General features: G+C 32.7%; 3 protein-coding genes across 7 annotated transcripts; 2 read left to right on the forward strand and 1 right to left on the reverse strand.

The window, feature by feature from the left end:
• Positions 1-965: 965 nt before the first annotated feature.
• On the reverse strand, positions 966-3,860 carry LOC101211587 (trigger factor). Of its 2 annotated transcripts, none has more exons than XM_011658433.2 (8): positions 3,698-3,860; positions 3,275-3,381; positions 2,788-2,831; positions 2,608-2,690; positions 1,929-2,037; positions 1,627-1,640; positions 1,416-1,517; positions 966-1,245 (listed from the first exon to the last, which is right to left on the reverse strand). In XM_011658433.2, exons 1-8 carry the CDS (start codon positions 3,740-3,742, stop codon positions 1,120-1,122), a joined length of 630 nt encoding a protein of 209 aa, XP_011656735.1. In that variant the 5' UTR covers positions 3,743-3,860; the 3' UTR covers positions 966-1,119. The 2 variants fall into 2 exon arrangements, with proteins under 2 accessions (XP_011656735.1, XP_004140596.1); XM_004140548.3 differs by having other exon boundaries at positions 966-1,242; positions 3,698-3,857.
• A 54-nt stretch (positions 3,861-3,914) lies between these two features.
• LOC101212225 lies at positions 3,915-7,476 on the forward strand. Its single transcript, XM_011658435.2, has 8 exons — positions 3,915-4,073; positions 4,237-4,328; positions 4,501-4,574; positions 5,200-5,294; positions 5,540-5,648; positions 5,895-5,908; positions 6,310-6,411; positions 7,133-7,476. Exons 1-8 carry the CDS (start codon positions 3,996-3,998, stop codon positions 7,268-7,270), a joined length of 702 nt encoding a protein of 233 aa, XP_011656737.1. The 5' UTR covers positions 3,915-3,995; the 3' UTR covers positions 7,271-7,476.
• Positions 7,477-10,955: 3,479 nt separating this feature from the next.
• Positions 10,956-19,020, forward strand: LOC101211748 (something about silencing protein 10). 4 transcript variants are annotated; one of them, XM_011658436.2, is made up of 17 exons: positions 10,956-11,131; positions 11,959-12,128; positions 12,269-12,360; positions 13,151-13,214; positions 13,713-13,861; positions 14,368-14,502; positions 14,638-14,774; positions 15,420-15,507; positions 15,811-15,990; positions 16,103-16,273; positions 16,905-16,988; positions 17,115-17,251; positions 17,334-17,460; positions 17,918-18,168; positions 18,262-18,322; positions 18,416-18,484; positions 18,600-19,020. In XM_011658436.2, the coding sequence occupies exons 2-17, from the start codon at positions 12,026-12,028 to the stop codon at positions 18,729-18,731; spliced, it is 1,980 nt and encodes a 659-aa protein (XP_011656738.1). In that variant the 5' UTR covers positions 10,956-11,131; positions 11,959-12,025; the 3' UTR covers positions 18,732-19,020. The 4 variants fall into 4 exon arrangements, with proteins under 4 accessions (XP_011656738.1, XP_011656740.1, XP_011656742.1 ...); XM_011658438.2 differs by having other exon boundaries at positions 16,911-16,988; XM_011658440.2 differs by having other exon boundaries at positions 16,911-16,967.
• The last annotated feature ends 191 nt before the right edge of the window (positions 19,021-19,211 follow it).

Consider the following 19,211-nt stretch of genomic DNA (forward strand, 5'->3'; position numbering starts at 1 on the left):
TTTTCTATTTGTTTGACAAATATGAAATTAGTTTTATTTTTATTTTTAAAAAATAAAAATCTTCCTTATATCTAGAATCATTTATAAGTAGAGACTTAAAAGATCTTCCTTAAATATCTCATTTAAAGAAAAAGAAAAAAATGAACCTAAAATTCATTCTTCACCGCTTCGGTTCATAAGTTTATATTTTTTGTGAAGAATATGTACGAAAGTAAACCGGTTACTTTATGCATTATGACATATTATTGAAGATTGTCAAGAGATTTAACAGAGTATCGATTGATAAGAAATATGAATGAAGGCTGAGATAATTGTACTACGGTCAATGAATTCATGGGAGCTTGAATTCATCTTCGAGGAGATTCAAATTTATCGTCAGGGGAGCCTGAGTTTATACATTTAAGTTATGGTGATAATTATCAAAGTAGCTTTAGATTTTAAGTTGCTGTCTTTTAAATCTCAATAATATTTCTTATCTGAGCAAAGAAGCTCTTCAATGTAAGTCGTATTTGCCGAATTGAGTTATCAAAGCCTTCTATGTTATTTGTTCAATTTGTTGAATCTTTAATGCAGTTAATCACATTAGTATTAGCTGAAGGATATTATTTATCATCTCACCTATTTTTCAGTGATCATCATCCACATCTCAATTCCGATACTGTTCAGTTTCATGGTCATTCATGTTGATACTGATTGATGGTTTTTCATACCAATATTGATATTGGTTTCTCATTTTACGTCCAAGTGAGAGAAAGCTTACAGAAAAAGAGGGATGAGGTTCCCATGTAACTAATCCGTGGTAATCAAATTGAATGAGATTGAGGCATCATTTGAATACCACAGAGCATTAGAAATGGATCCCATATTTTTTTTTTTCTATCAATTGTTTACGTTTGGTACCTAAACATGGTCTTAAGATATACTATAGGTCTATGGTTGGAAAATTGAAAATACAAATACCAAAATGAAACAAAAATCGAAGTATGCGAACTAAATATGGTATTTTTCTAAGAAAAAAGCTCCAACATGCTATCATTTTAGTTGAACTGATGATTTGGAGATTCCTAGCAAAATTGCATCAAGTTTGAGTGAATGTATGTTAACAAATAGTTCAGTAGTTCAGTTTGATTCCTTAAGCTGAATAATGGCATCAAAGAAGAAATTTTCATCTGGTTCAAATTGGTCTTCAAGATCCTCATAGCTTTGATCTATTCTCAAGTCTTTACCCACTTTTAGAGCTTCCTGCTACAACGGTAAAAATTTCCAGGAAAGCAAAGGAAATTAGAGAACACTAAAATATGGAATGCGCTAACATGCTGAAATAATGTTATTTTCAGTCTATTTGAACCAACATAACTCTTTCAGCGCGTCATGCTATCAAAATCAGAACATGAAAATGCAAATTATATCTTTACCTTTTCCACATAGGCAGCAACAGTAGAGTTGATAACTTCCTTAATAACTTGTTTGTACACCTTAGAAGGTCCCAGTATCTCTAATAGAATGTCTCGGGGTATCTGTTGAGAACAAATGATGAACTTATCAGTAACTTCTCATGTCTTCCCAATTAAGATTGTCAGTAGTTACTTCCTGAAAACCAACAGATTGAGAGTAAAGAAAACTTACATTTGGCGTCTTTCCTGACATCCAACGAAGAGCAGCATGTTTCAAGTCCAATGAAATGAATCGAGGAAAAGAAAAAAGAAAATTAAGCAAATCGGCTCTCTGATTGTTTAGAGAGATCGTTTAGTAACAATTTCATCTCTCTAAGATGAAGATATCTCAATCACCCATAACCTTAAACAAGATTGTTTACAAGTGCTCGCCAGAAAATTAATGGAGCCAGAACAATGTTATGATGATTTTGAGAACGTGAAAATGAAGACAACGAGCACTTCAAAAATAAGAAACATGCCTCCGGATATTACCTCCTTTCACTCTTCTAAAACCTGGAATAGGTTGGGCTTCAGCTACCATTCTGTCAAACACGACATTGAAAATTGCTCGAGTTTTGGCTCCTGACACCTCAACACGAATCTGGTTGCAAACTCCAAAAAATGAAACGTTATGGTAATAATAAGAGTTCCTAAATTTGCATTACATTGTTGTGCATACAACAAGGGTTTAAATCCAACTTCAAAACCTGTATTTTCATGCTCGTTTTATTTTGGTCCCCAGAGATTCAAATATTCTATTTCAATCCCTAAATTTTTGCCTCAAAAATCATTTCAGGTGTGAACGTTATTTTTTTATAAAATTTTAACAGAAACCCAAATAGGTATATCTCTTCGTCTTAATTATTTACAAGATGACTGATTTCTGTGGTGGATAGGTACATTGGTCACTAGTAGGTTCAATTTTGGATTTCAAAGTGAAGTAGTTTTTTTTGTTTAAATGACTGATGAATTATTAATGGCAAGGACTAGAATAGTTCTTCGGGATTAAATAGAATGCGTTAAAGTGAAGTAACTAAAACTTATATTTGAAAGTTTAGGGTCAAAAACAAAATAACTGAAAATTCTAAATTCTAAATAGGACTTAAATGAAGAATAAAAATGTGAGGGTGACAGACAAGGATTCTGAGAATAAACTCACCATGTTTCATACCTTTAGTTCTTTATTCTCCTTTGTATTGGTAACATTAGTGACGGAGAAGTCTTCAAACTGAGAAGATGAAACACTCACATTTTCTGCTCAGAATGAAATTAGAAGTTTTATCCAACATAGTCCTTATACAAATGGATAATGTTGAAATTTCTCTAGGAACAGAAGGAAGTGTATTGTAACCTGATAACACAGCACAAGCAGCTGGAAGATATCTGTTATTTTTACTGCAGAGTGAACATATAACTTTTATAATTAGGAACATACACAACTACTTGTCTTTCAAAACCATACAAGTGATTATGGCTACATAAAATTTTATCCAAAAATGTATTGGCCGCCCTGATGATGAATTGGTGATTTCAGATGATATTCCATGTTAACTTCCTGTTTTGAGTGACTAAATAACAGGACAGGATGCGAAGCATCTAATTCAGAAAATGGAGCAGATCATGAGCATTTAGACTTGCATGCACAAAATTTGCTAGTAAAGCTAGTCTCTTATGAGTTTATACGTTTGGTAAACTTCGATGGTTAACCAATCAGCTCCATCATATGAAAGAAAAGTCCAAAGTAAGTCAATTATCTTCTAAAGTCTTTCTAATTCGGGGCACCATCATTCATAGTTTGGGTTATCATTAGAAACATGGTCAAATTGATATGAAATTACCTCAAGGAAATTTTCCTGCTACCATATCTAATTTGACTGGGAAAAGATACACCTATGCAAGTGAGGTTTGGAGTAAAGTAATCTGTTGTCTGCTTATGATATATAGCCTACATACAATTAAGAAAGAAGGCTGAATAAGAATGAATAAACTTCAGATGAATATAAACAGAGACACCAAAATACTAAGCTACTTTGGCACTTTACACAACCTTCCCCATGTGGGATTTTTCCCCCAGAAAACCAACAGCTATTTTAGCACAAATAGTTCTGACCCAATACACAATATTCAGTGTTATTGCTTGTTACCTCTGTTCTTCACTGCTCATTCAATATAAAGCAATAACATACTGGAAAATTCCATGGATTTATGATTCACTGAAAGTAGAGAAACACAAATTGAGGCGGAGAGAAGGGATGGATTACCTTGGGATTTACAGAAAGAAAGAAGTTGGCAGCAGCAATTTGCATTGTCTCTCTCTGTCTCTCTCTCGTCGCTCTTATCCTCTTTCACCCAAACTCAACCTCCGTTTCATTCAAAACAATGGTTTTCGGTTCAACCAAAATTTTCTTTTCTTTTTTCGAAGTTAAAAATTTTATTTTCTTTTTCCTTTTTTTTTAATGGTTTGTAAGTATTTAACGTCCAACCGCAACGGCGTCGTATTACAACTCGGATAAGTCTCTATTCTGTGAGAACCGAAGACACCGAGCGGCGCTTGGAAAAATGATGTCCGCCACCGCAACCGCAACCGCAACGGTGACCAACATCGCCTCAGAATTCCCGCGGCCAATATTCACCAAAGTAAGCAATTCAATGCACTTCAGCTTCTTTTCATTCCAAGTATTCTTCATAAGCCAAACCAATAACTCGAATTTTTAAGCTCCACCGTATTTTGCCGCCTTCCTATATAAGTTTAGGATGTTATCATTTTCAATTTTTTTTTTTTTTTTTTTTTATGCTTCAGGTTCCTGTTAAAGGCTATTGCCATAATGCTCTGGTTTGTTTGAACTTTGGTGGCGTTGAATTTGATAATGTACGAGATGGGTTGTGTAGGAGGTAAACATGTACTTTTGGTTGGTTTCCAATTTCGATATTGATTCTTAATTTCTTGTTTTTTTTCTTGGGAATTGTAATTACATATGTAGCTTAGAATTGTTCTATTGCAATGGCATTTGAATTGAACAGGAAAACTGATGGATAGAAGTGGGAACATTTTTTTCATTTACAGGTCGTCATTTTCTTATAGCTTCCATAAAATTGGTTCCAGATTTTTGTCGAAACCGACGTCCATAGCTAGTTCAGGTAAATCTGCATACTTAGATTGTTATCATATTGATTGAAGTTTTTACAGTTAAAAGACTGAATGACCAATTTTAAACTATAAGAACGAAGTCATTTCATACTTAAAGTTCATCGACTGGGTCATTGGAAATGTTAATATATAGGAATCAAGTTGTTACATGGTAAAGTTCATGGACTAATTAAATTGTTTATTTGACAGTATTTTATAACCTTTATAACCATTCTTCTTTTCCCTTCCCTTTGTTGTTTGGGAATCTCATTTATTTTTAATGTAGGTTGGAAAGAGTACAAAAATAGAGTAATTAGGAAGCAAATGACAAAAGTAAAGACAGTTTTACTAGTGAATCGCTGTTTAGTATGCACGAGGAGAGTATGATATACTATCTTCTATAATATGTATTAGAAAATTGTGTCTAGTATATCGCAAATCATGTGTATCCAACTCAGTTGTAGACCTAATAAATCATGGGAAGAAACATAGTAATGGATTTGGTAAAATTTATCCCAGTTTTGTCATTAGTGTTAAATCATTAACTATCACTTTTCAGTCAACTCTAGTTGTGCAAAAAGACCCTTTTCTGGATAGATTATGCTGTTTAGTTGATCATCTGTCTTGATTTCATAGGTTTGGAGGCAGCCATCACGGATTACAAAGGCAATCCAATAACGTTGAAAAATGCTAAAGTAGTTGTAGAATCTGAGGAGGAAAACAAGATACAAGTAAGATTTGAATTTCTAGTAATCATTAATAATTTTATTTTGGAAGAGTCCCTGCCTCTCAAAGTGTGTTTGGTTATTGCAAATTTTCTTTTCTATGGAAATCCAACTTAAGTGTTACCTCTTACTTCCATGCTCAATCTCAATCAAGATTGAGTTCCTATCATCATTCCCTTTAATACTTTTTTTGATATGCATTTAGTATTAGTGACCTATAAACAATGTCTCTCATGAAATCTAATTGACAGCTAAGAGTGGACTTGACTGGGGATGAGACACAAAAGGTATTTGATCAGGTTTTGACAAACTTAGCCCGCTCAGCACCACCCATGCCAGGATTTCGTAAGCAAAAAGGAGGTAGTACCATGACTTTCATCTCCTTCCACTTTGAATGTTACAAACCACTAATTCATCTGCAGCACAAGTCTTTTACGTGTTCACCATCCATATAGAAAAGTATGGGAATTGAGACTGCCTTTCCTATCCTTAAGCGTTCATATGTGTAGCTGCTTTTACAGCTTATAAGTTCTTATTTCTCGTAGCAGATGACTTTATATGGTTTCTAATGCTTTCCTGTCTTCATGCACGTTGATGCTTTACCAGGGAAAACATCAAATGTGAGTTGCTGCTACTCTTTGCTTTTTCTACTTTACCAGCTTTGTGTTTGCAAGAATTTTCAAAGTTGCTGTTTATATCCAAGTCATCTAATACCTTGCCATCTTTGATAATACTCCCAAGTTTGGTATTTTTTTTTTTTCTTTGTAGTGATTTAGTTCTAATGTTTTATTGTTAAAGAAGTTTGAGTCATCAAGTTACAAATCGCATGAGGTGATTGAATAATGTGTTCATTAAAAATTTGTTTTTTTTTATTTGGATAAATTTGATTTCACACATGATTCATTTCTTCTCAGTATCCTTATTCATTTTTTTGGGCATGTTATGTGAGATTTACATCCTAGTTGCACACAGTATTCTATTCTTCACAAGGTTTTTATTTCTCAATAATTACTTCCTTCAGGTCCCAAAAAGCTTCCTCTTAGAAGTTCTTGGTAAGGACCGAGTCACGAAGTTCATCATACAAGAAATATTGAACTCAACTATGGTAGATTATGCAAAGAAGGCAAGTTTTCTCCTTATTCCCTTATTCCCAGTGCTTATATGGTGATTGTAACTTAGAGATGTTTTTAAATTGGTTTTTCAAGATGGCTTATAGAATTCAATGATATTTGGGTAAGTAAATTCACTATTTATGAACACATCATTTCAAAAAATTTAAAAATTGTTACAAATTAACTTGGATGATTATGTATATATAGTTAAACTATATTCTTAAATTTTAAATTTTGATTTTATGTGGTTTCTACATCATTAACTAAATCATGACCTGACATGTCTATTAGAAAAATGTCTCGTTGATTTGGCAACCATAGCTAACAAATGATGGAAAGAAGTTACCATTTGATAAAATAGGAGTGGCATGATTTATGGACTGAATTTGATATATTACTTGCAAGTAATTGATATGTTTCCTGTGCTGCCTTCTTTTGTTAACGTTGTCCATTTGCTTTTTTCCATTATCTGTCCTGCTGTGCCCAATCAACCAATGTCTATCTAGTTAGAGCATCTGATATTACCATTTAGTCAATAGTATTGATGTTAGTATCTAACATCACTAACATCAATACTAACAATAAACATTCAAACTTTACATGTGTAACCGAACCTTTTCAAAAACTAGGTAGACAAGACATGGTTCACAGTTAAGTTAGTAATTTATCAAAAAGCGGAAGTTTAGATAAACATAAGCTCAACTTTTTTCTTTTCTTTGGACTTCAACACAGGAAAACATAAATGTGAAGGACAAGAAGGTTAGCACAACACAAACAGCAGATGAACTGAAAGTGTTGTTTAATCCAGGAAAAGAGTTTGGTTTTAATGCCATACTTGAACTTGAATCTGCTTCAGATGCTGAAAGTTGAGCTTAAACATGTCCCATTTTTTCAAGTGAAGATTTTGTCCCTTTATTCTTCAATGGGCCTCCTGGTGTCAAAAGCCTTGGAAATTTTACTTGAAACTGATGAAGGCTTATGCATAGTTGAATATCAATACATATATTGTAAACGTGAAATGAACAGTTTGGAGTTTGTTCTGATTAATTTATGTTAGATTTTTATTTTCTGTCTAAGTGCTTTTTAGAAATGTTATCAAAAGCTAATCCAAATTTTGAAAAAGTTAAATTCGTTTTCATTTTATTTCAGTTTTGAAAATTAAATTTATGAATGCTACATCTTTCTTCCTTCTTTTTTTTTTATATATATATATATATAGCTAACATAGTTTCTTATGAATGGTTTTTGTTTTGAAATTTTGAGTAAATTTTCATGTATTTTAAAATAAAAAAGTAAAGATACAACTTAAAATGGTGAGAAATACATAGTATTTGAAAATAAAAAGTTAAAGACTTAGTTTCTTGACAACTCAAATTACATTTTAGGCTTTTAGATTCATTAAATTCAATTTAGATTTTATCCTTACAAAATAATTTTTCCAAATCTACCGTCATTATTATTTTCTTTTTTAATGTTTTTAATGTATTCATATTTTACCTCATATATTTTAATTTTTAATTATATTCAATAAAAAAAGCAAAATATTTATACAATAAATTATTTTTTTGGTGTAAATAGGTTTTTTTGTTTCTACTTTTTGAAATGGGACGTTTGTAAGCACAAAAATTTATGATAATAAAGTTCATGTCACCACATTTTCTAAATTGTAAAAGTGTAGATAGTTATATGTTATATTTGAAAAAAAATGTTTTTTAAATATTTTTGTGCAACTTTTTTTTAACCCTTGCAAACTTTAAAAAAAATAGATCTTTAACTAATATGGCATAGAATTGTATTGACCTAAATTTCTTAAATTTTTATTCGATTAGAGTAATATTAATAATAAAAATTGTCCCTTAATTAGTTTTCTTTTTATGATTTTGTTAAAAAATTATCCTCTACTGATTTCTCTCTCATTTTCCAATCTCTCTCCACTCATTCTTTCATTCATTTTGCATTATTTTTCATATATTTTACGTATTTATAGTATATATTATTGAATAATATGGTGTATATTTTTATTAGTGAAAGGTTCTTATATCAATTTGTTCATGTATTTTATTTAAATATTCATATCTTACGTAGTAAATAATATGTTGTGTTTGAAATAATATTGATTATGTATGAAAATTGTTTATGCTTACAAGAACGTAAATGAGAAATAATTATGGTGAGTATATGTAATATATGTCATTAAAACATTAGTTGTTATCTGGTATATGTAATGTTGAAGGAAACTAAATTTGTCTCCAATGTAGAAACCTTAACGAAAGAATTGAAGATCCAGGAAATTGTATGGAAAAAAATGGTTGAATGTTAAATTGGCTTATGAATAGTATATATGAAACAATATATTGTATATTTTATGAATGAAAGGTTATACTATCAATTTGTTAAATTGGTTTATGTATTTTATTTCAAATATTCATTTTATATATAATAAATAATAAGTTATGTTTGAAACAACAATGTACATGTATATTATAGTATATGTTGTTCATTTAAGGTTAGTAAGAATTTATATTTTGTATTCGAAATACACTATGGATATTGAGTATATCGAAGATAACGTCATTTATGTATTATTGAATATATGAAGTAAGGTTTGATCGCAATATCAAATATAATGTTCCAAGATTGAGATGCTTGTGTTCAACCCATAAATGGATCGATTCAGCTTGCAAACTTTTTACTCCTGACATTGGATTATGAACCCCTCAGGCTAAGACATAAAGATATTCTTTTCAAGATTGTCATTCAGAAAAATAGTCTTGATATCCATTTGTCATATTTCATCTTCATAAAACATGGCTATGGATAAAAGAATCTTTACAGACTTTAACATAGCAACATGAGAAAAAGTTTCCTTATAGTCAACTCATGTCCTTTGGGTATACTCTTCTCACTGTAGATATATTTTTGTATCCACGGATATAAACCAATAACATAAGTTAGTCATTCAAAAGTGTTCGTAACACCGGTTTGGTTTTACCCTTGAGTTACTTCTAATTCTTAAATATTATATTAGTGCTCCTCCAATGAACAACCTGTTTATGGTCCTACCAATAAACAAAAATCTTTCTCGTGCCATAGAGAGGGTAGGGCCATTTGTTCAAGACCTGAAGACACCATTTAAGGGAGCACTCATCTACTTATCATAAAGTAGGAAAATAGTGAATTTCATCTTATGTAATTATGTTCCCAGCTCCCCACTCGATCTTGTCCCCAAAATGTTAAGCTTATTGAGTCGACGATTTGGCCACTCTCACCCATACAAATCAAAGGACAATCTCTCTCAAGCAGGAGTTATAATACACCCAGGATTAAGGCTAAGTTACCTAGGTCATCCTAGTGAAATAGAAACCTAACTAGTTAACGAAGTTACGCCTAGTGGTTACTATTTTGCGGTCCGGTCTTACGCAAACTAATTGCATAGGATACCCTCACTCACATGTCAACTACATGAACGCGTTGTATCATTGCGTTTGTATCAAATACAAAGTGAGATGTATCAATAGTGTTACCAGCACTGTCGGATTTAGAGTCCCCCTCAACTTCATTGTCTTTATATAATATGTATAAACAAACCACTTAATGCTTAATATTTGTAGATAGTTTAGTGGTAATTATGCTTATCAATCTACCTTTTGACCATTTTTATTTTTCCTCTAAGTTACAACTCGAAGCCCCCTGTCAATAAATTTTTTGTATCCGTCAGAATAAGGTACCCAATCTTCTTCCTATACTATAAACCTGATTTTAAACATTGATTCAGCTTAGACAAAACTAATAATTTAATTAATAACAATTATTACAATAATAACAATTTATTAATAACGGTCAATGAATTATATTTACAATCTACGAGTTTTAGGACATAAATCCTAACAACAATAAGATGAACTAAACAATAAAAAATTAAACAAAATATGAGGAACATGACCAGAGTATATGCTACGAAACGGAAAAAGAAAAAAAATTGAAGAAAAAAAATATATGCTATGAAATGAAAGAAGGAAGAATACATATGTCATATTGTATATAAAACAAAATTTCGAAATAAACTAAAAAAACCAACTTGAAGAATGATGTTGATAACATCGAAATTGATGGAAGAAACTATCAAAATTGAATTATGAAGAAGACGAAATCATCGTCGGTATCAGAATTTTTATCTTAGAATGTTCAAGGGTGTGATGCAAATAATGATATAATGTTATTTTTAATCATTAAATAATTTCATATTGAAAAAATTTATTTTATATTGAATTAATAAAATATTTCTAATTAATGTTCATAATAAATTTATATCCTACTAATTAATAGACCAAATAAGTAAGTTGACATCTATAATTAATTTAATATAATATAAATAAGAAAATTATTTAAATTTAATTTAAAAAATTATATATAATTAATAATTATTATAAGACTATAAATATCTTAAAAATCTACCAAAACTTAATAAAAAAAAAAAGGGAGATTTGTGAAAGTATTTTATCTTAATCTTTCAAAAATAAAATATAAAATAAAGAAAGAAAGACGTTGTTAAACCCTAACCCCTTTATTTTCCTCTCACACTCACTCTCACGTGCTCACCTTCTTCCCGCCGGCGCCTCTCCCCTTTCTGTTTCAGCACCTCAGTGTCGCCGTCGCCTTTCTCCGATTCAGTGCTGCCGTAGCCTGACTCCGCTCAGATTGCACCAATTTTCTACTCTCTTCTTGTTACTGGTATTCTCGAACTCTCCAACTATTTCTTCCTTCTCTATTGAAAAATCAATTTAGAACTTTGTGTAACGAAAGAATGGAGGACTTGTATTGAATTTGATTTTTTTTTTTTTGTTGATTAAAATCACCGAATAGCAATGGAAATAGGAAAAGATAAAAAAACCATCAGCCTCGCGTCAAAATGGGATTTTTCGAAGTGATGTATGCTGTTTTATGCCTTTTAGTTTCTCGCATTTGTCTGTCAATTGAGGCTTGGGTAATCTGTACATCTCTTCGGTCTCTCCCGAAAATTGTGTTGTTTCCAATCTCCTAAATCATCCAAAGCACCACCCACCATGAGTTTTCCAGCATTTCTCTTCTTAACCATTAAGTATTATGTTTAGCAATACTTGGTCATACCAATTTATGATTTGTAAAATGTTCTTAAGTAAAATTGAGGCTCTTGTATCATACCCTTTTGAGGCTTATGCCTCGCCTTCAAGAAGCCAGCCTCAAAACCACCTTTAGCCTTTAAAATATTGAGTACTTCTATTACATTACTGGCATTTTAAAAAAAATAAGAAGCCTTTGATATTCATTTTATTTTAATAATCAATAAGAAGCCTTGCTTTATGTTGAAAAAACCCCACGACATGAGGGTGTCAGAAGCTACTTTTGCTTTGCATTGAAATCGTAGTGTTGATTATAGATAATAGTAGACAATTTCCATTTTTTAACGCTCAATTGACTTTCTGTGGAACATGATTCTGGATACTACTACAACCTATGTTCTATTCTACTCTTTGGATGATAAAACTTTTGAAATTTGATGCCGTTTATTTTTGTTATAGGCTTACAGCCAGCCAAAAGTTTGTTGGAGGTGTCTTATCCTCTTCATTGAATTGAAGTTAGCTAATTATGGGCAAGAGAAAGAGTTATAAGCAGGACAAAAAGAACTCTAAGAGAAGAGTTGCCGAAGATGATGCTGCCTCTGAAGATATGGACGATGAAATTGATGCCTGTAAGATCTTTGTGTCATTTAATGATATTTTTAATGTTTTCTTGTTCACGGAGTTTTTAATTTTTTTTCTTTTTTGGTATCTTTAATATCCACGTGCAAAATGAAAATGTGAAGTCTAATGATGTGTGTCACACTTTTAGTTCACAGGCAGAGGGATGTCATTCCTCTTGATATCAATGGTGATGCTACAGAGTCGGATGATGATGCTGAGCAACCTGTTTTCAATTTAGAGGTTCCTACGCTTTCTTTTTTCTCCTTGTGAAAATCTTTGTCAATATTCTTTACTTCCAGTTCCAGGCATTCTCCTTGTTTAATGCATAGTTGACCTGAGCATTTCTTGTGTTTGGATGTACTTAACAAAATGACCAGAATTAAACTGTATGTAATATTATTCTTTTACAATTTTGGACCACAAAATTTTAAACAATAGGAAGGGATTGGGGTCGTATCATTTTTATTTCGCAAGAGATTTAGGATGAGTGAGGGGATGTGAGATGGTAGAGCTGTATTTTCTTGAGCAGTGACAAGAAGAAATTTAGGTGCTGTAGACCTCTTTAATCAGCATTAGATTTACTTTTCTATATTTTTGTAGTTGTGAAGTTTAGTTTTCTTCCCTGTTTTCTCAATATTTTATGCTTATTGGAACCTCATTAGACGTTAAGTAATTTCTCTCTACTGGTGCTTCTGTTGTTTGAATCAGAAATGGGTATAAGTAGATGACCAATGGGGAGGAATCTTCCCTCATTCTGCTTTGTTACTTTAGATGCTAAGTTTTCATTCTCTTAATACGTGTGATGTTGGAACATATGATGAAAGTGGGGTTGTGTATTTGGAGCTTGTCGAGGAATCACTTGAGAATTTGGCAGAAATCAAACATCTTTAATTTCTATTATGCGTTACAAACACTGTTTCTGCCTTTCTCCAGTGCAATTACTAGTACAATTCTTTCACTGGTCCATGCAAGGGAGTTTCTAGTTCCTGCTAAAGTGATTTTAATTCTTGCATTTGCTCTATCTTTTCAGGGCATTGATGATGAAGATGATGAAGATGATGAAGATATCCGTGATACTGGTTTGGCTGCAAAAAGTAAGAAATGTGGTTTGAGAAGTTCTTTTCATCTTCAGTAGCATGTTTTCCAACACACGGGCCCCTTAGATCCCCAATACCTCCAGAATTTTAAAATTAATAAAATAATCAGACGCATTCATGTTCATAGTGTCTCCTTGATGGACACATCATGTAAATTAGTATACGCTTTTTGTAGATTTTCTTTACATGAAAGAACAGAAAGAAGTTTGAAAGAAGGGTCACAAGAAAATAAAAGACCAAAAGAACTCTGGGATTACAAAAAGAAGTGTACGAAATTTCCTTTGGCCCATGTTTTTTAGACTCCATGTAGTTATCCTTTTTTGATATATAAAAACCTACTACATTTGATGATCCTCAATCTCTCTGTTTTTCTTTTTATCAATATTGCGTGCTACCTGTAATAAAATTAAAGATTCTCTGTCATCTCTTTCTTTGAATATTCTTGATCAATATGGTTTTTATCCTCTAATGAACCATTTTGTCTGTTTGTCATAGTTGCTAGGCAACAGAAGTTCTTGCGGGAAAAGTTTGGTGGGGTGGAAGATGAAATGCACGAGGATGAAGATGAAGACATGGATGAACAAAAGACTATATGGGGTGGAAGGGAAGGCAAATACTACGATGCTGATAATCGTGATTTTGAAGTGAGGATCTAAATATGATGCATTCATTTTCTTACCACTTATAACCAGTCATTTTACCTTTCTAGAGTTTGATTGGCAATGTGATTGGAACTGTGTTTCTGATGCAGTAATTGCAAAGCTTAGGAATTTTTATGAATAATATTTTTGATGATGAATTAATGAGAGGAGAAGCCTTTTTATAGGCTGGAAGTTTACAAGAGTTGTTAGAAGTTATTTATTATAGAACTAACTTGGAGTTGAGTTAAACCAACTCAAGATACAAGATTAGTAACTCAAGATACAAAAGTTTTAACTAAAGATAACTAATCCTAAAATACAAGAATGGTAATTCAAGATACTCAAGAATTAGCTAAAGAACTTAAAGAAACATCAAGAAAGGAGGATGTTCTACATCAGTTTCTTTTCTATTGTTGTTAATGCACTGTGTTTTAGTTTATATTTTCATTTTTATCTCATAGACTTCAAACTACAATCAAAATAATTGTTTGTTTTTTAACTTAATGAAGATCCAATCAAGTGATGATGAGTCCCTTGCAGAAGAGGAGGAAGAGGTTATTCGATTGCAGAAGGAGAAAGCAAAAACTCTCTCATTGGAAGATTTTGGCCTTGAAGATGAGAGTGACGAGGAATTAACTCTAGAGGTGCTTGCTTCTGCATTTGTTCTCTTGTGTTGAATTGTCAAATTTCTTTCTAGGGAAAAAAGAAATCAGTTGGAAAAGTACTTGGCTCTAAGACTATAAATTCAACTCTTTTATGACTAAATTCTGTCTTCACAGGAAATGAATGGAAAAGGAGTTGATGCAAAAACTTCAGCAAGAAAGGAAGCTTCAGATGATATGGATGCTACATATCAGGAAATCGCTAAAGACGTGAATGCTTTAACAAGGGAGGAGCAGATGGATGTCTTGAGCAGGTATTGTTTATTTCTTCATTTGGTTGTCATCAACTTCATTTCATTTTAACTTAGCCTCCACCTGTGTTCAAAGCCTTTTCCAAGAAAAAGAAAAAAAAACTCAGTTACCTGCAACCGCTGGCTTACTGTTCTCTTGTGCTAGTCAAGATTAAAGTGATTGTGAAATTTCTTGTGAGTCTTTAATCCATTCAAAAAGATGTTATGAGTCTCTCATCTTATCTCTTCACTCAAAAAGATCTTATGAGTCTCCCGTCCTATATAAAGCATCCAAAAAGGGTGTTTGACAATTATTAAAAGGTCCCCCTCCACTACCTCTTCACTCGATATTTCCAAAAGTTCTCTCGGTCGCATGCCTAGTTGTAGTATACCTAGGTGCTATAGGTTCAAGGTGAGACCCAGAAAGTAAGATGCGTATTAGGTGTGGGCCTTTTTGTTACGCCTTGTTCTTAAGGCCCCACAAGACTATTGCACTTTATTGTCCCTTAAAGGTTTAAAAAACAGTGCCCCTCAGGGAACTTTTTGAACTTGTAACATGAAAATGAATAGCGTCCTTAAAATCTGATTTGGATTGCCTCTTTCTGTTGGAGGTTGAAGTCCTCAATGGTTTTCTTACATTTTCTGGTTGTGAAAATCTTGGTATTACAGTTCCGCTCCAGAGTTAATTGGTTTGCTGACTGAATTGAATGAAGCGGTGGATCAGCTTGAGAACAAAGTCAATCCAATACTGAACAAGGTACTCTTTTCTCTTGTTTAGCCTGAAATTGGTGACATTCATGCTTAATGCTGCTGAGGATAATCTAGAATGTCTAGACACAAGTATGGTTTCCTAGTGAACATAAGTATTTAAATGGGCACTTGTGTTTTGTTTACGAAGTTATATTACTCTAGGAGTACAAACTCCATTTTCATTAATCATTACTGTGTTTATTAGGATTCTGCGTCACTGAGTTGAGTTTGAACTCAACCAATTTTCTGTTTACTTAGACGATGGGCATTACTAACTTACTGGTCTTTATTCTGTCAATGATTTTTTAAGGTTCAAAATGGGCAAATTGCAGTGGGAGGAGGACTGCAATATTTGGAGCTAAAGCAGGTTCTTTTGCTCTCTTATTGCCAAGCTATAACCTTCTATCTTCTCCTGAAGTCTGAGGGGCAAGCAGTACGGGATCATCCTGTGATTGCTCGCCTTGTAGAGATTAGAAGTTTATTGGACAAGGTCTTCCCCCCTTTCAATTTAGTTTATATGCTTTACTGTTGTCTGTTTTTTCCTTTTAATTTTGTCACCCCTCCGTAAACTTGTAAGTTTGAAATTGTTTTGCACCTGACAGGTAAAACAACTTGATGAGAATCTTCCATCGGATTTAGAAGATATCATTAACATATATCATCAGCAAGAAACAGATGGAAAATTGAAGAAAGAGAATTGTTCTATTCCAGCTGAGTTCTTTGCAAAAGATCAGGGGTCTTCTCATCACTCTTATAGCCAAGAAGTGGAATTGGTATTACTTTAATCTTGCACTAGGGTTTTGTTTACACATAATTTAAAATGTCGTAATGTCTCAAGCATGTCAATTTATTACAACATTTATCCATAACGACGTTTATTCTATGTTTGTTACTTCTTCCGAAGGAAAATAATTTAGAAATTTTTGTCCATTCCACTCTGCATGTGATGCTTCTATTTTTGGAAAAAAAAAACTTTGGTAAATATTATAGTGTTTTATATTTGTCATATGTTTGGCAATGGTACACGTCTCATTTATGATACATGTAGTTATGAACAATCTACATGTATGATTACTTTTCTCTATTGGACATTTCCATTATTTGGTCTCCTACGGTGATATATATCATATCTTCAAATTGGAGTTATTCTTAGTACCATGAATGCCTCTCTATAATTGCAAAATCAGGAAGACAAAATATTTAGGCTATGGGCTATTTTTAAATTTAAGTAGTTTTTTGCTAATGCATAATCTATACATGTATGTATGTGTATATATTTGTTCTGAAAATTTTATTTACAGAAGTTTCGGTACCTTTTTTATCTTTCTTTGGATTAATCATCATCCGCGATGATGTGTTGAAGGCTTGACACATCCTGAAATGACTTGTAAGCTTTTATTGTAGAAGCAGCCCAATCCAAAAACTGGCTCAAAGAAGGCGGACAAATTGAAGGAGAAAGGGAAGAAGGTAGGGAAGCATAAACAAGTGGTATTATGCACTACAAAATAAGTTGATGAAAATTTCTTTTTCTAATTCGTTATTGCTCTTATCATCCTGTTTCTGTTTGGGTGTTTTTAGACACATTTTTTCAAAATTTTATTTTTTCATTTGCAGGATGATCAAATGAGTGCCCAGAGCATGGAAATGCTTAAAGTAAGAGCCCTCCTTGAAGAAAAACTAAAACAGAAGAACTTCACTCTGATTGAACCAAAGCAATCTGGAGCCAAAAAGCATCTGCAACCAATTAATCGGTATTGCTTTGGTTATTTTATCACATACTCCTATTATTCTCTTGTATTATGACAATTAATTTATCTTATTTGGACAATGCAGGAAGCTTGAAGCATATAACGATTTTAATGATGAAACTGATACTCAGGCTGCTAAGCGGAAGGGCCCAGATAACTCTGCTAAGGCAGCTGATCTCAAACGACTTGTTTCTACGAAACTGAAGCCGAAGGTATGAACTATGGTATTATAACTCTAACAAGGATTATTTAGATAAATAAGGAAATTGGGTTGTGCGCTAACTTTAGGAATTGGATGAAAACAGTCAAATTGAGTCATCGATCTTTTATTTTTTAGTTTTTAAGATGAATACAAAAATTGATAGCCCAAACCAAGGGGAGCTGTGATGTAAGAAAGGAAAGCCAACAAAACCAAACAAAAGAATTTAAACTATTGTACATAAGAAACACCAACTCTTTGGTTAGACATTCACTTTGATCTCTTTGGTTATAATTATATATACTGGATGAATTCAACATAAACATGAATATGATACATAGCAGAAAAACAGAAATTGCATGTGGGGATATAAAAATTCTTTTCTAAATCACAATGCCTTGCATTTAGAACTTTTGTGCCTAATGGTATTTTTGGGTGGTTTTGTTTAATTCCTTTCTTATCATCTGAAGGTCATTTCTGGTGATGATGATTTGCCTACAAGAGACGATATTGGAGAAAGGCGGAGGAGATATGAACTTCAAATGTTGGCAAGAGCTGGAGTTGAGCCAAAGAACGGCACTAGTGTCCTTGAGAGTAACAGTGATGACGACGACAGTGTTTTGAAAGGAAATGGTGAAGTAGACTCTGAAGATGAACTCTACAAGCAAGTCAAACAACAACGTGCTGCGAAACTTGCTGCCGAAGCTGAAACTTACTCCAGGTATGTTTCTATCACCGAAGCTGAAGTTAAATATTGTCTGTTTTAGGTAATCTATGTTTCTGTATCACTATGTCTGACGAACAATCTCTGCAGGACCATGGCAACTCCATCATCTCCCGAAGTGGTGGGTGGAAAACGCAAGATCAGTTATCAAGTAAGTACTTTCTCCCTTACCACCAGCACCTCTTCCGTTCATTCAGCTTGTCACAAATGAATTCATTTACGTTCTCACACTTGATGTTTTCAGATGGAGAAAAACCGAGGCCTAACTCGAAAACGAAAGAAGTTGATAAAGAACCCAAGAAAGAAATACAAGGTACTTGACTTACACTACATGAAATCATCAACCCTTCCACCAGTACAACACATTTCTCCCTCCATTAAACTTTCCACTTACATCTGCCGTATATTTGTGAATGTGAATGGTGCAGCTGAAGTTTCAAGATGCAGCAAAACGTCGTAAAGGTCAGGTCCAGGAGGTTAAAAAGCCGATTCATATGTACGGTGGAGAGACAACAGGAATTAACCCAAGAATCAGTAGGAGCATTCGGTTTAAAAGTTAGAACTGTGGGATTGTACAAGTTTTGTCTTCTTGAGAGTAGTGGGGAATGGGGCAAGGCATTATTCTTCAAGGTATTTCTTTTTCTTAGTAATCAGTTGTCACTTAGCATTATTCTTTATGAGTGTCTTGATCTAACTACTTCAACAGATCTGTTTTGAACTTTAGATGGACCAAAAGGTTGGTCAAGCTGTAAATTTTCTTAAGAAGATGTGTGTCAGAACCAATACCAATTTTATTTTCTTTTTTTGAAAAATGTTCAAACTAATCAAAACGCTTTGTTAATTTTTTTACTTATCAAATTTAGTTTAAATAGAAGCAAAGAAGAAAGGTAGAAGAATTTCTATATCTATAAGAATACGTCTCTACTTTTATCAAATTATCGAGAGGATTAAAGTTAAACGAATAAATAATAGATACTCATTTTGATTGCTTAATCTTAATTTGATAAAATTAATTTCCTTTAAAGAGATTGGATTTCACT

The sequence above is a fragment of the Cucumis sativus genome, chromosome 6 (genome assembly GCF_000004075.3).
Source record: "Cucumis sativus cultivar 9930 chromosome 6, Cucumber_9930_V3, whole genome shotgun sequence".
Lineage (NCBI taxonomy): Eukaryota > Viridiplantae > Streptophyta > Magnoliopsida > Cucurbitales > Cucurbitaceae > Cucumis > Cucumis sativus.